Here is a 16,273-nt window from a genome sequence, read left to right as displayed (position 1 = left end):
GTGGTATCTTCACAACGAGGTCAACAAAGCTTTGTGTGACTCTGAAGACGTTTTCGCTCCACCCCCAATCGAGTACGAATTGACTGGAGCTATTGAGAGAGACAGTCCCAGACGTGACGAGTCTCTTTCATGTGGAGCATTGCCACAGAGGTGCTGGATTTCTCCCTTCGGCGTGGCTTTCTCGGGTGAACAGGAATCCAATACACTGCCGGAGCAGATGGTCACGGTAGTCCACGTGTAATCTGCCTTCGCGTTATCAAAAAGCAGGACACGGGTAGCTTTTGTTTCTGTTTTCCGCGTATGTAGTTGTAGCTTCTCTTGTCGTCAGGACTAGCATAGGGAATGCTCGTTGTGACTAGCCGGCGGGGAATGCCAAATACAGAAATGGGTACAACGCGAGATTCCTGGAGGTGTGAATTGCTACCACACCGTCTGCCATGAGGTAGTTGTCATGCTATTCAAGTAGACAACTGAGACGATGGTGCTAGTTTAGGGGAAGTCCCATTTTGACCAAGTTAAGCTGAACTCTCTAAAGTGTGGGTCTGCCTGCTTAATGGGGCTCCAGCCGTGCAGCGAACTCCAGGTTTCCCTCAAAACACATCCGGAACTCGCGCGTCTGCCGCGGCTGCTAGTGCGGTCGCCTGGGTGAGTCGAGCGGGTTACACCTAACTCCACATTCTGAGCTTGCCGCTGGGAGGATGGAGGCAGCGTTAAAGAGAGTGAAGCAGCAGGCTTGGAAAAAACCAAGCAGACAACACACTAAATCTCTGCAAATTAAAAAGTCTAGGACAGACAGAAAGACCCGATAGCAAGGCGAGGAGGCCTCGGGGCGGCCTCGCTGCCACACACAACTTCACCGTTCTACTTCGCTGCCGCTACCGTCGTTGACTCTCAGCACCAGATCCGGTGGCGCCTTTAGTCGCTGTAAGGCAGCTTCCTCGCCTCTGTGCACAGACAGACGCGCGTACGCAGAGCGTCGACCCGTCGCCCTCCGCGACCCTGAGAGTGGACTCTTGACTCACCTCCTGCCCCAGAGCTCTCTCAAAAGACGACGAGCCTTTCGTCTTCCCCGACTTCCCCAGCTCCTCGACAGACGCGTGTGAGTGAAGCTCCAACTCCCGGTGTGCTTTCAGTCACCGCGAGTCCGGTAGGGCGCCTGGCGCTCTGGCATCGCCGCGCCGCGATCGCAGCTCGACGGCCAGGGGGGCAGCAAACGCGCGTATCGGCGTGCCGCTGCAGACGTCCATCCCCCCCCCCCCCCCCCACCCCCCCTGCCCAAACGAGATTCCTGCCTCACGGCTGCGCTCCCCCCAGCAAGCCCTACCGTGGTGCGTTTCTTCGGTTTTTCACGCTTCTCGGGGTAGCCTCCGTTCAATCAGTTCGGCGACTCCGGGACTGACGGCCCAGCACTTGGCGCAGGCACTCAAGAGATCCCGAACCAGGTGAAGCAGAGGCATCGTCAGGCCTTCGTATCGGCACAGACTCTCGTACAGATAGACGCAATCGAGCCAGTAGCGGTCCCCCATGCTCTCGCCCTGAGCTGGTCTGTACACCGTGTGCGGCTCACCCTCATTTCCAGGTCTCCTCAAGTGCCGATTAATGCGCGTTTGAATCGCGTCTGTCCCCGCGTCTGCTGCACCTCGGCTTGCTCCACCACCGGCTCCGTCGCCGCCTCCTGGCCCGCGCAGCAGATCACCATATGCAGAGGCGGCGAGCAACCGGCCACACCGACTCCGCTCCGCCTCCGCGTCTCCCCCGTCGCCTTCAATGCCCGCGTCGGGCAAGGCGGGCGCACGGGGGCCGCTGGGCCCGCCTCCCGCAGCGCCGAGTCGGTCGCTGCCCTCCGCGGCGCCGGCCGACATCGAGCCAGCCTCCGCCGCGCAGGCCTCCCGCTCTGGCGCCCCTGCACTTGAGTCCACTTCGGAGAGTGCGTTTACCACGAGGCGTTCGAGCTCCTGCGGACTCTCGTAGAATCCTGTGCGGCCGACGCCTGCGCCACTCGCCCCCAGGGGGCCTTGAGGATCCCTTTCGGGCCCAAGACTCTCGGGGCCACCGCCGCCCGGCTGTGCGGGAGCGCTCGCAAAGGCGAGAGGCACGGGGCACGCCGGGTGTGGAAAAGCAGCTGCGAGGCGCATCTCAAAGCGGTACGAAATCTGGTGGAAGGCCCGCGCAAAAATCTTCACCACCGCGTCCGCAGGAAGAAGACGGTGAAGCACCTGAACCACGCAAAGAAAAGGACTCACAGCGTGGACAGAGACTACGTCAGAAACGCACTGCGGCGAACACGCGGAGAAACCATTTTCAGGGCCACGTTTCACGCGTCGGCAGCAGCGCGTCCGACACTTGAGAACGCCGCCGATATTCCTCGCCGCTGGTGCCCCCGGTCGCCTTTGCCCGGAGAGAGAATAGCCAGAAAAGACGCAGCACGACACGAGACACGAGAAGAGTCTGATAATCCCCGAGGGGCGCCCCGATAGGGGGCGCGCCTGAAGCAACTCCCTTGAACCTCACGAGACCCCTCGACCGCCGCTGCCTCGGTGTGTAGCGCCGGAGGTGGCGTATGCAGAGGAAAAACCAAGAATACAAATATTTGGCGCACGTTTTGCCGCGCTTCGAGGGCCGCCTGTCCCCTGTGGTGCGGTGCCGTGTCTACACGCCTGGATTCGCCCTTACTTTATACAGAGACGACGCGTCCTTTACCAGGCCCTTCAGAGCATCGTGAGGCGGCGGCGCAGGAATCTGCTGGACGAGCTCCAATCCGCTGGACGGCGCCCCGATGTTGGGCCCTTCCGGTATTCCCGCTCTTTCTGCGTGCATTTTCTCGTCGTTGCGCTTTGGCAGCGCCCCTGCTGCTTCGCCCGATCCTCGTTCTGCCCCTATCACCTCCGCGGGGCTAGCGACGCAGGCAGCGTCCGCCAGCGGGGGCGGCGGATGCGGAGTGGACAGCCACCGCGCGCTGTGCACCTCGTACCGGTCAATCAAAATGTCTCCTAGTTTCTGATAAACCTGAAAAATCATGCAAACACGTCCCAGAACGCATGCAGAAAGCCTCACGGCCGAGACATCTCGAGATTTGGAGCTTGTGTCAGAATTCTATCGCCGACTCCACGCGCAAATACGGAGTTTCGGGGAGTGCTGAAATGAAAGCGAACAGAAGGACCGTCCTCGCGTCGCCCTTTTTTGTCGCCCTCCTTACTTTCGCTTGCGCATCAGCCAGCGTTCGACACGTCTGCTGCAGCACCTGCGGCGCTCGACTGTGGGGGTCGATGGGGGCCAGCCCCATTTGCGACGCAAGGGCCCTGGGTAGGGGACTGAGCAGCGGCGGAATCGAGGGGGCGTGCGGCCGGCGTCTCGACCGTCGCGCGCGCGGCTTCCTCTCACTCGCGTCGTCACTCGGAGCAGCGCTCGCCGCTCCGAGCCCGCCGCTGCTGCAGGCCCCACGCCTCGCTCCGTCGGGCTCCCCGCGTGGGCTGCCGCGGCTCTGAGGGCCTTCGGTCGAGTCGTCAGGGCGCGCCTCTCCAGATCGCTTCGAGGCGTCTTCCGCCTCCGCCTCGCCATCCGACAGATCTTCATCAGAGACGCTGCTGAGCAGGAGATCGGTGGGCAGAGCCTCCCAGGGGTCCCACACCGGTGCAGTTTCCCTTCGAGGGGCCGCCTCCGCGCCGCCTCCGTTGCGGCGCTTGTCCCGCGCGCTCTGCTGCGCACTGTCGATCCGCTGAATGAAAAACTCGAGAAGCTCCTTCAGCGCCGCGAAGCTCCGCGCGCAGAGCGCCAGGGCCGCCGCGGTGATGCGCGGCAGCCTCCCGCGCTTAACTGCTCCGCCCTCCACAGTCAGCTGCAGAGAGACACGGGCAAAGTGCTGGAGCACGTGGGCGAGCGAAGGCAGCAGAAGCGGCAGCAGAAGCGGCAGCAGACGAAGCAGGGAGATATAATCCGCGATGATCTGGATGGCCAACAAGCAAGAAGGGACTACCATAAACACCTCGTTATTCACCGTCAGCGAACGAGGAGCAACGAGGCAGGAGCCGCAGTCGCACTGGCACACAATGACTTCCTCTGGACTCTTCGCGCCGGCTCCAGCAGACGCTGCGGCCGCCTCAGGCCCTGCAGCCTTTCGTTCGCCATCTAGGCCCTCGAGCGAGCCGCCCGTTCTTTCACCGTTCAACGACGCGCGGCGCGCCGCAGGCGACGAGAAACTTTCGCCGCCGCTTCTGCAGATATCTCTAGCGCCCGCGTCCTCCTCCCCGCCTGCCCCTTCTCCAGTGCTCTCTTCGCCCGCGCCCGCTGGCACCGGTGCTGCGGCGGTGTCTCCTTCACGGGCGCTAGTTGGGCGAGGAGACACTGCGCCGGCGTCTAGCCCCCCCGGTGGGGGAGTCCTACTCAGACAACCCGGAGACGAGCACGGGAGAGGCGTGGAAAAGAAGGAGAAGCGCAGAATTGTCTCAAGCGTCCGCGCAAAAGAGAAAGGGACATCCGCGCGCTCCCAGGTCTCATTTTCAAGAAGGAGGTTAACCTGAGCGAGCTTGGCCTCGTGGAAGGACTCCAACAGGACTGTGCGCATGGAAGCCAGGCAGAGCCACGCCGAGACACAGAATCGAATCTATGAACTCCCCGGCACCCTGGATTGGCCCATTCCCCCCCAACGCACCGCTTCTTTCTCGCTCGTCGACTTCCTCAACCTCATGCAAACATATATATATATATATATATATATATATAAATATATATATATATATATATATATATATATAAGCATGTGAATGTACATATATGTGAATAGAAAAATAAATATACATATATACATCTACATATACATAAATATATAGACGTGTACAACTAGTAAGACGGCGACGAAAGCGTTTTAGTCCACTATTGCCCCGTACAGTTGAACCGTTCATTCAATCTGAGAAACGGCGCGCGGCATACCTTTCGCGTGTGTGAAGAGCGGAGCTTTGAGCGCGGCGGCCGCGGGCCCTGCGAGTTGGAGAGAGAGGTTTCCAACCTTAAGGTGCAGAGGCGAACTCTGGTCTCTGCCGGCTTCGCCTCGCAGGCGCAGCACGCTCCGCGGCCCTGAAAACCCGAAATAGGCTCACACGGCGAATGGTGCTCTCTGCGCCGAATGCCCGCGCCCTCGCTGCCGCTGGAAAGAGGCATCGCCGCAGCCGCGCCTTCGGTTTGGCGCAACACACCTTTGGTCAATAGCTCCATTTCTAAAACGAGCGCACGTAAGCGAGTCTTAAACAAGCAGACGCGCCACTCCCCCAGGCCCAACCCCCCCCCCCCCCTAGAGCGAAACGGAAAGGACGAGAAGGCAAAAAGCGCAGTACGGAGGCCCAGGCGGAAGGACTGAGAAAAAAGGCGAGGCGAGCCGCAGAGCTGGGGCAAAGAAAACAGTGGAGGCAGGCGAAGGCAACACGAACAATGGGAGGACATGGGCGAGAAGAGGCGCGGAAGTAGAGAACGAGAGAAGAGAATGAGATCAAGAGAATGCCAAACACACGCCATGTGGATCGCAATCTCCGCGGTCCCGTTCTGTGCTACCTCCGTTCTGCTGTGTCGTTCTCTGCTTCCTTGTTTCCTCCTCTTGTGTGTCGCCGTTCGCCTGCGGCCTCCAACCTCCTGTGCTTCGCCCCTGGCTCAGGGGACAAAGTTTCCTCACCGACTGCGTCTTGCTCTTCCTCAGTTTCCGCATCGTGGAGGCATGTGCTTCCTGCTGGCTCATCCTCTCTCTTTTCCGCGCTCCGCGAAACCTGCGCGTCGTCCGCGTCCTCCGTCGCCGCGGAAGGCGAGGCAGACGCAGCAGCCCCACCGGGGGAGGCGAGAGCGCCACGCGACCCCTGGAGACGCGCCTCTTCGGGGAAAAGAAGAAAGCGGACGGTGACGCGGAGCGACTGGAGCAGCACTTCGCTGAGACGCGCGTGAAATCGCTCTTGGAGAGCGTGGAGACAGCCCAGAGCCTGCGAAAGAGCCCACGCACAAAGAGCCGCCGACAACCGCTAGAGCGCAGTTCGAGCTGCCACACGGAGACAACGAAGCACGCGCGCGCCTCTTCTTGTCCTCCCTCGCGCCTCTTTTCTCTCCCTTTCTCTATGAAATCACAGTGCCATCCTCTCGCGCGGGGCCGCTGCTTCGCGTGCGCGTCCTCTCTTGGCACGCCGCGCGCCGTTTCAGCGCATGAGCCTTCCAGTTCGGTTTACTCTTCTCCACTTCGGCGCCCTTGTGTCGATTTCAGAACCTGGCTCGGGGCAGAGGCCTGTCCGTCTGCACGGATTTCAAGCTCATCTTTCTGCGCGACTGTCAGCAGCTCCGTTTTGCCTAAGCGGCCGTATCTGCGGAGGCACGAACTCCGAGCGTCGCTGGCGAGAGCTTGGGAGCCACAACGGGAACTCCTCGTCGCCTCCGCACGGCTGTTAGCGCGGAGGTCCCCCGAGCAGAAGTCTTATCTGCAATCGCCTTAAGCGAGAAGCGAAGTGAGAGAAGAAGACGCGCGTCCACAGCCCTGCGCGAGCCAGCCGGAATAAAGGGCCCCGCGAAACGTCGCTTTCACCTACCGAGAGAGAAGTCCAGTACAGCGCAGCGAGCTGCTTCGGGCGCAGGCGATGATGGACCTGGGCACGCAGCTGCAGCATGCTGCTGCACTTGGAAATCAGGCCTTGAATGACCATCTGAACAACAAAAGGCTTGAGAAACGACGAGGTGCGAACAAAGACCGAGAGCTGCAGAAGTCCGCACTTGCACACATATAATATATATATATATATATATATATGCGTACATATACGTATATATACGTGCATATACATATGTATACACGAAGAAGATAAAAGACACACGCACGCTTGCATATATATATATATATATATATATATATATATATATATATATATATATATTCATAGATACATTCAGCCATCCATACAGAGATACATACATGCGCGCATACACACAGGCATTCTTATATGCATACATGCATACGAACCTGAGGACACGAGCGTGAAAGACAGCCCTGAACCGTGGAGGGGGTAAAAACGTGACCTGCGTGGTGTTTACCTCGGCGAGTCGAGCAAGATCGGCGGCGACGATGCGCCACTGGCGGGTCTGCGAGTCGACGTTTTTTTCGAGGCTCTCCGCTTGGGCGGTCGTGAGCGTTTTCTTCCACCTGCCTCGCTCCTCGTGCTCGCCCTGCTCGCCTGCGGTGCATCCCTCCTCGCGCTCCGCTCTGCGTCTGTCGGCCTTCTCGCTGCGCGGCGCGGGCGTCTCCTCCGGACCGCCGTCTTCCGGCGGGGAGGCACCTCCTGCGCCCGCGCCCCTGTCGCCGTCGTCCCTCGCGCGCTCGAGCTTGTCTTGCGCCTTAAGGCGCGCGGCGAAGGAGAGCTCGATTGAGCGCAGCAGCGCCAGGCAGGTCCAGGCCTCCAGGCGCCGCGCGACGCACAGCGAAAACCCGAGGCAGTCCCGCCACACACACAGAAACGCCTGCGGCTCCAGCTGCCGAACCGCCTCCGACAGCGCCTGCCCCGAGGCGGCCCCCGCCGCAGCAGCCTCAGGAGATACCGCAGGGGGCGCAGCAGAGGAGGACGGCGGAGGCGCAGGCGACGAAGAGGCAACCGGATGCTCGGGGAAACTCTGGCCGGGCGGAACCTTGCCGTCGACGCCGTTCCTCCCTGAGGCTTTCTCCTCCTGCTTTGTTGTGCCTTCTCCTTCCTGCAGCCTCGTCGCCCTGGTCACACGCGCCTCTCGCTCTTCGGCTCGTTCCTGCGACTCTTCCGCTGGCTCATCGGACGGCGCTACATGAGCGGCAACCGCGTCGCTCGCCTCTCTGCAGGTCATTCTCTTCTCGTCGCGCCCTCCCTCTTGCGCGGCCGTCGCAGCGCCTCCGGTCTCGCCGTCTGCGGTTTCCACGCCCGGTGGCGCTTCGCCCCCTCCTGCGGGGACTTCTGGCTCGGAATCCGATGGCCTCTTTTCCTGCATTTCTTCTTCCCGCGAAGGCCGATCGCCTCCGGCCTTCCTCTCCGCGGCCTCCTCGGCGGATGGCGAACGAGAAGAGGCGCCCGACGCTTTCTCCGTCTGCGCATCTCCTGCACCTCCGTCCCACGCCGCGCCCTCCGGCGCTGCGGGACCCGCCTCGCTCTCCCTGTCCCCTCTGCCGCTCTCCGCTTCTTCTCCCTCCGCGGCAGGAGCCCCTGTCTCTCTGTCGGACTCCTGCGGCGACGCGGCCTCTCGCCGCTGCGTCTCTCCAGCGCGGCGCTGGCGCCCAGAGCACCTCGACGGCGAAGCGCCGAGAGACGAAGTCGCGGCGGCTGAGTATTTGGTTACCGCGCGCGTCGCCACCGTTCTCATAGCACGCTTCGTTGCAGACGTGAAGGACTGTCGCGCCCGCGCAACCATCATAGAGGCGTTTCCCTCGCAGCGCGACAAGAGGTTCAGCGCCTTCAGACTCTCCGCGGAAAGACCGACGCACGAGATCAGGCGCTGCAGATCGCACACACGAGCCGCGGAAGAAGGGAATTCGCGTCGAGGTGAACGCTCCCCCGCGACTCTGTCGCCGTAGTAAAGACTCCCCACGAGCCAGCAGCGGAGAACGAGAACACTCGTGGAACAGCCACCGAGCCTCTCAGTTGCGCGCCTCAACGCCGACCCAAAAAGGTCCTGAGGGACCTCCACAGCGGCGTGGCCTGCGCGGGCGACTCACAGAACCCGGGGCCACGAGCCACAGGCTGCCCGTCGCCAGAGACAGAAGGCAGTCCGCGCCCGCGGACTCGATGACCCTGACTACTGATAAAAATATAACGGAAGTTTGGGAAAACTAGACTGATTACGTATACAACCAGAAGGTTAGCTCAGACGCATTGCGGCGAAAATGCCGATTTAGATTATTAACGGGACAAACGGTGGTTTAAAGGCATCAAGCACCTGAACCCTAAGCCCTACCGCCTACATGGCCACGCAGCACGCGCTGGAGACTCCCCGCGGCCGACTCGCAGGCTTACCTGCTCCCATTCGAAGACGCCACCGTCCTGGAACGGATTTTGCTCCTCCTCTTCAATGAGGAGAATCCATCCGCGCTGCCAGTCTCCGTACACAGCGTGGAGAGCCCGAGAAAGGCCGCTCGCGGCCGGGTCGCGCCCCTCGGCTGCCGCCACGCGCTCTCGCGGCGAGAGTAGACTTTCAAGCAAGCTCGCCGCGCGGCGCGGGAACGCGGCAGCACCGAGGGAAGGCGAGCGCGAAGACAGCCCGCCTGCGAGAAGCGCGGCGACGCAAGCAGGCGAGTGGCGCTCCGCGTGCACAGGGAAGACCGCCGCTGTTGCGGCCGCCGCGAAGTCCTCAATCAGCGACGTGGTGATGCGGTGCTGCAGCTCTAAAAACACCCACGCAGACTCAGGGGAGAGAGACTCGAAACAGACGCTGCAGCAGGGCCCTCCTCGCCCAATAAATCGCCCGCCCGCGCCTCCCCGCCTCTCTGTTGCCGCGAAGGTCTCCGCGGAGGTCACCGCCCGCCCACCCCCCACCCCCTCGCCTCTCCGCTCGCGGCGCTTCTGCGGCTCGCCTCGAGGCTTTCAACTCAAGAATTTCGCCGCTGGTGACTTCATTTACCGTCGAGCTGCAGGCGGATGGGGCGCGCCACGTGCAGCGCCGCGAGCTCTTCGTTCATAAGCTCCCGCGTCGCATCGATGAGGCGCAGGCAAGTCGCGAACTCCTTAGCCTGCAGAAGGACGTCGAGGGACTGCAGACAGTCGCGCACGTAGCTGAGGCACTCCATGCGCCGCAGGTGAACCAGCAGGCCTTGGCGCTCTCTGCAACAGAGACATACAAAATACCTATAATTAATGCCAAAACACGAAGTGGAGGTACGAAAGCACCCACGCCATGCTCTCTGCGGGAAAGCGACAGACGCCGAGAAGAAATCAGAAAAAGGACACAACGGGATGAGAACTCCTCTTGCACACAAAAAGTTGGAAATGTGGAGACACACGGGGTGGCGGCAGAGGTCCGGCGCCGGCGTCGAGCGAATCGTGCGTGTACGCTGGAGGCGGGCACCTGGAGCCCCAGAAAGCGACGAGAGAGCGGAAGAGGAAAGACACAAGAATCGATAAAAAAAAATGCGCGACGCATCGAGTAGGAACACGAGTGAAACTGACGTGAGACACCGAGACACCAAAGAGTCGGGACGTACTTTGTCAGCCGCAGGACTTTCAAGCCAAGCTCGACGCGCTCCGACTGCATCTTCTTGACCTCCCCCCTGAAAGGAAAACCGAAAGAATCACGCACACGCTCTTCCCCTTGCGTGAGAAATATTATAGATGCGTATATATACATATACATACATACGTAAATATATACATTTATGCGGAAGAGTGAGGAAAAGCCAGCGGAAGCGCCCTTGCCCCCCGGGCATGGCTGGCGCAGGGCTCAACCGAGGACTCTTTGTGAGGCACCTTCGAAATTCCTCTCTCTTTCTAGGTCTCCACAGATTTTTTCAGCCCTAGCTGAGTGTTCGGAGTTTTCCGACGCATCGAGGATGGGCGGGGTTGCCGCTTGCGCCTGCTTGTCTGGCGCTGTGATGCACACAGCTTGAGGCAGAAATCACTTGGCGGATAGAAGCCGCCAGGTCTTATCCGCTCCACAGCGTCGCCGCCCTGGGGTCTCCTCTCCTCACTTGAGCACAGCGACGCTGCGGAGTGCGCGATCGATCTCCGACTGCATGCTGGTGAGTCGCCACAGCGAGCTGACGAAGAAGGAGAACCGCCGCGAGAGCAGCGCGACGAGGTTGCACTCAACCTCGTCTAAGCAGGCGGAGAGCTAAAAACATGCCCAAAAGAAAGAGACGAACAGACGCGGAGAAGACCGCGACTCGACTGCAGCTGCGCCGGCCGAGCCTCGCGCGCGTGCGACACCCACAAAGACAGCAGGCAGTGGGGAAAGGACGAACCCGCAGTGAAGCTCCCGCGCCCTCCACCTGGCCTCCCTCTTGCAAGCGAGCGGCGGCACGTAAGGCGCCGAAACCGCCATGTTCAGCGAAAGCTGCCTTCGAGGGGCCCATTTAAGAGATGTGCGCTACCATCTACGTGGTAGGGGTGGATTCGGGCCTAGGGTCTCGGGACGAGGGCCCGGTGTGGGCCGGCGAGCCGCGCCGAGGCCTTACTTGGTCGTGGACTTTCATGGCTTCAGGCAGCTCGTATCTGAGGAAGTCGTGCACCTGGAAGTCTGGCGAGAAAAAACACTCCGGGACTGTGTAGCGCGCGTGCGCCTCGCCAAGGTCCGCGGCCTCCTCTTCATCGTCTTCCTGCCGATCGAGGAGGAAGGCGTCATCGACGTCGTCGCCGCAGAACGCTCCCTCCGCTTCCGCCTCATCCTCGACCTGGCCCTCGCCGTCTCCTTCCTCTCCTGGGGCTCCAGTTGTCGCCCCGCGGCCCTCTACGCCCTGCCCCCGCCGCCCCCCTCGCTCTGTCCCTCGTCCTTCGCAGCCTCGCGGGGCGCGGGGCCCGCTCGCCCCGCCGGCTCGCCGTCGGCAGCCGCGACGACGGCAGCGCCAGTGCGTCGTCTCCCTGGAGGCAGGCGCGAGTGCTTGATTCGCCGCGTCGAGGCCACCAGGAGTTCCGCATTTTCTCTCCTCTGCGCCGCGCGAGAGAGCGCCTCCGCACTCGCCTCGACCTGCCCCGCATCGCCGCGCTCCGCGGCGCAGATCGCCTCGAACTGAGACAGCTCCTGAAAAAAATTCACAGCGCAGGGCCACACGCAAGGTGTCTCTCCGCGCAAATCACACTCGCGGCCAGAAAGACAGCTTGGGCGACCGCAGCCTCCCCTCCCTGTCTTTCCTCTCCTCCCTCTTCTCTGCTGGCAAGTTCGGCGCGGGGAGTTGCGTCGCTCTCGTCTGGCTTTGCACGCGTTCCAGCTGAGGCTGGCACGCGCTTTCGCCGTCTGTCCCTTTTTTTGCCTCTCTCCCTTGCTCGCCTTGTGGCGCTCTCGAGACGCGCACTGAAGGGACGTGTTGCCCTTCTTCTCCCTCCCCACTGGTTCTGTTCTCTTTGAGTTGCGCCTTGCCTTCAGTGCCCTTCCGCCGTCTCTGCCCGGCTCTAGGAAGGGCGTCGCAAGCATCTCGCGCGGCCTTCGCCTGCCCAAGTGTATCCTATCGGCCCCTGCGAGACGACACGCCCCTCTTTGGTGTCTCCTCGCGCGGCGCTCTCAGGGCATCGAAGGCCTGGCTGCGTCGCCCCCACAGGGCCTCGGCCTCCATCTACACTTTCCCTTAGCTCGTCCTTGGCCTGGGCTGCGCCGGTGCAATACAAAGAACCGTTTAAATGTTACATCAGACACATAGTATCCATCTAGTAACGCGCACCTCTTTGAGGCTTTCGAAGTAGTCGCTGAAGTCGGCGAGCGAAATCTCCGCGGGAGGCTGACCGAGGATGGTCGTCGCCGCGGCGACTGGGGTCCGGGGCGAAGAGACAAAGTCCGCAGGCTCCTCCAGGAGCAAGGGCGAGGCGAAGCGCGAGCCGTCCGCGAAGGAAAAGAGAGACAACAACGAGTTGGGCTCCTCAGCTCCTGGCTGCGACGACGAAAAGACACGACACACGCGTCGCAAAAAGCGATTACGTGGCGGAAAGATGCGACAGTTTGCGCGCCTCCAGCGACCGCGACTGAGGAAAACCGCGGCGCCGCCGACCGTGACAAGCACGAGATTGGGCGGCTGCCTCGGCTCTCGAGATTCGCTGCTCTCTGGTGTCTAGGCAAGCCGCGACGAGCGCGAAGCAGTTGAGAGACGCGCCGCTGCGGTGACGTGGAAGAAGACGGCCAGCTTCCAGAGAAGCGACTTTGAGCTCTAAGTCCTTTCCTACAAGCAGACTCCGCCCTCTCCAACCCGAGGCGGCAGCGACGAGGGAGAAGAGAGAGAGAAGTTAAGGAAACCCTTGCACAGCGACGAACAAGGGGGCGCCCCTGCCCCTCCCTAATGACGAGGGGGGCGGGGAGGGGGAGTCTGGCAGCCAAGGCCCGCAAGGTAAACCAAGAAGAACTTACAACATTGACGACTGCAGAGATGCTCTGGGCCGTCTGCAGCTCTTCCTGTAGGGCGCGCTGCCAGTGGGGGGAAAGGCATCCACTGGCGAACTCGCTGTCGTCTTCCTCCCTAGGAGGGAGCGAAAAGCGACCCCGCACTGGCTTCGCCATGCTGAGCCCGCCGCCTTCGAAAAATCTTCTCTTCTTCGCGCAAACTCCGCCAAAGTGCACGAGCCCTCCAAAGGAGAGAAACCCGCTCGGAGGCGGCGGCCAAAGGCATCTCCGATCCCCCTCCTTCCTTCGCTATCGGCGGAAAGACGGCGTGCGCCTGGCCCGAAGCGCAGAGACACCGAAAACGCTCAATTGCTCAAAGCGAGACGCCGGCTCTTGCCGCCAGATGCATGTATATGGCCACCATAAAAACGGAGTTTAAAAAAAAGCGAGTCTTCTCAGCGAGATATACGCCACAGGCCGCGAGCATTCGCGCATTCGTAGCGATTTTGAAAAGTAGACTTTCCGTGGAAAAGCTAGATGTCTGGACGTGAAGTTCACTCCTTGCGCGTGTAAGCACGATTGCAGTGTCTCCGTGAGAGAGCAGGGGAAACAAAAGGTGGCAGCCGCTCCCTTTCTTCAAGATGCACAGGGAGGCTGTGGCAAGAAGCACGCAGTGGAACGCCGACGGCCACGGAAGCGGCCAAGAGACCGCGGCGCGAGCGCCGGAGCAAGACATAACAAAACTCGCTCGCGACCCACAGATACTCGATGAGACCGAAGCGGAAGAAGATCGAGGCGATAGGGAAGCAGAGAGGAAAAGAGAGTGAGACCTTCAAGCCTGCTTCACATCTTGGATGAGAATGTGAGATGAAGGAACCACTCCTCACTAATTACCGTTTGCACGGCACCTTGCGTGTATGTACACTTGAAACAAACCAGCTAGCCGGAAATACTTCGCAGGCTCCGCTGTTTCTCCATCTCTATCGGGTTCCGGTCTCCGTATTGACCGGAAAAAGTGAAAGTAGCTGGCAACTCTTCCTCTCGCGCGTTTGCTCGCCTCCTTTTGGAAGAGCGCTGAAGAGCCTCGATGCGGAAGGCTCCGAACGAGAACAGAGAAGCGGAAGAGAGACAGAAGGAGCCGAAGCGAATTGTGTTACCAACGAAAAGTGAAATGTGCGACAAAGAAAACTACTTAAAGCGCGGAAGCCTTTCGAAAGGAGAGAAAAGAAAGGTACACAGGCCAGCGAGCGACTTCTCGGGGTCCTTACGCGCGGCGGCAAAGGCGGCATGCACTTTTCGCGACAACCGCGCGGAATTAGACGGCAGATGCGACAGAACTGCATCTCCAATACGACACAGACATATCGCACGTTTCTGAGGAGGATGAATGATAGTAAAAGGTGCGATTACGCAGCCTCGCATGGTGATCGAAAGCAAAGCCATGGGCAAGAAAGGAAGAAGGCAGAAGAGAAAGCGTTCCTGGGGTCAAAAGGAAGCATGCGCCTCGCTACGGTGTCTCCAAGGGCTTACGACACTATTCACGCACGCCTGCGGAACAGCCACCGCTAGAATGTACAAAAGGACAACAACACGCGGGGGTTGGACCGGCGCGCCGCGCAACTCCCGGTCTGCTTCGGGTTCGTGGTCTTCTGTTGCAGGCCTCGTCGTTCGCTCGTCGAAGTCCGCTCACGGGGGCGAGTACACCTCGCGCACAAGTCTCTACCGTTCCTTCTCGCCATTGGAAGCGGAAAGTGTATTTGAATGTGTCTTATCCCCGCTCACATCGTCACATTTGCCTCACATGTCTCTGGGTATGTAAAGGCTCGCCGGCGGGCGGCGACAATGGCCGCGAGGGGGGCGCCAAACCGACTTGCAAGCTCTGCGGCGGAACGAAGTGAGACTTCACGCATTGGATGGTCTCCGAAGAGACTCCAGCTGAACAGCATACAAGGCAGGAATTGCGCGCATGTATAAATAGCTTACACTGGAAAACAGCATCAGTGCAAAGGCTGCATGTATATTTAAAGAGAGACAGGTCTGCTCAACGTGCTCATACACGTGTTACGCGTGTAGGAGCTGTGCTAGAGCTGCCGCAGTCACCGTTTCGTGTGGGTTTCGTAACTCTGATCTGTGGCAGGAGAGGCAAATGAACAACGATCCATACTTTGGGAGACGGGATGGGGGCGGAAGAGCGGCCTTGACGCACAAAGAGACTCTTGCTCGACAGGCCTAGAAAAGGGGGCTCGGAGACGAGCAAGCGTGGACAATGTCCATGCACATCCATATGTTCACCTGAAATCGGCGATCATTTCTCGTCCTAGTCTTCTCTCCACGGCACACATAGCTCTCCATCAATCCTTCCCCTCGCTGCAGGTGCACGTAGCGGCTGATACCAATAGGAGTGTACTTCGGTGTCTCCACATTTACTGCATATAAATATACAATTATGTATATACATAGATGTATATGGAAGAGATAGCGTAGAGTCAGGGAACGACAGTGCAGGGCCAGTAAAGTGGCCTTGTGCCTTTCTCCTGTCATGCCTGGCGCGGGTGAACCCACTGCAGCAGTCAGAACTCCCCTCGCTGTAATTTCCTCAAACGAGCGGCTTCGCGTTGGACCTTGGAAGTGCCTTCTATCAGTTGTAGTTTGTTCTTCTCAAAGGTCGCTGCATAACATATTCCTGGCCTTCGGAGCTGCATATCCAGTATCTCTTATCCAAAAATACTGTCGGACAGTCGTGTCGGCCGTGCGCGAGTTCGTAAAACAGTACTTTCACGCAGGCCAGACGATATCGCAGCGCTGCTATCTACGCAGGTGCCAGAGTGTGTGTGGCTTGAGGAACCTTGTAGGCGAAAAGCGAAAATAGCGACGGATCCCAGAGTTCCTTCTGTACCCCCTTCGCTGGCCACAGGGGCGGCGCCATCCGAATCATCTATCATCAACGCGGGAATGCTGAGGAACGAACACTTTCCTGCCGTGTGCTACGAAGGCGCTGACGCTGGCTCGCGTGTCGAGAGACTCGAGAGAGGAACGTGAAGCGCAGCGCCAGTTTCGCGTGAGTTGATGGAATGCCCAAACTCCTCTCTTATCGCGGAACAGGAATCCACATGCTTTTTTGCTGTACGCAGGAAACGCGCCGGAGAGGGAATTCCACCGAACGCGCTTTGCGGGCTAGCACGTGCAGCAAGGCGTCAGAAACGCACCAACTGCGAATCCGCTTTCCATAAAAGCATTAAGGCCTTCTCATGGAACAGCTGGTACACACACGTGGAATGAGTAAAAG

At 60.0% G+C, this 16,273-nt stretch overlaps 1 protein-coding gene across 1 annotated transcript; it reads right to left on the bottom strand.

Moving 5' to 3' along the window:
* Positions 1-1,346: 1,346 nt before the first annotated feature.
* On the bottom strand, positions 1,347-13,164 carry BESB_026950 (uncharacterized protein; the record flags this gene model as incomplete). The annotated part of the gene is made up of 15 exons (XM_029361375.1): positions 1,347-2,216; positions 2,674-3,006; positions 3,197-4,551; positions 4,927-5,070; positions 5,660-5,957; positions 6,552-6,665; positions 7,051-8,469; positions 8,988-9,355; positions 9,592-9,791; positions 10,172-10,237; positions 10,655-10,797; positions 11,141-11,703; positions 12,010-12,109; positions 12,338-12,544; positions 13,015-13,164. The coding sequence occupies 15 exons, from the start codon at positions 13,162-13,164 to the stop codon at positions 1,347-1,349; spliced, it is 6,330 nt and encodes a 2,109-aa protein (XP_029215730.1).
* Positions 13,165-16,273: the final 3,109 nt, after the last annotated feature.

Source organism: Besnoitia besnoiti (assembly GCF_002563875.1).
Source record: "Besnoitia besnoiti strain Bb-Ger1 chromosome Unknown contig00014, whole genome shotgun sequence".
Lineage (NCBI taxonomy): Eukaryota > Apicomplexa > Conoidasida > Eucoccidiorida > Sarcocystidae > Besnoitia > Besnoitia besnoiti.
Note: the sequence above shows the minus strand (reverse complement) of the source record. Positions and strands in the feature narration are given on the sequence as shown.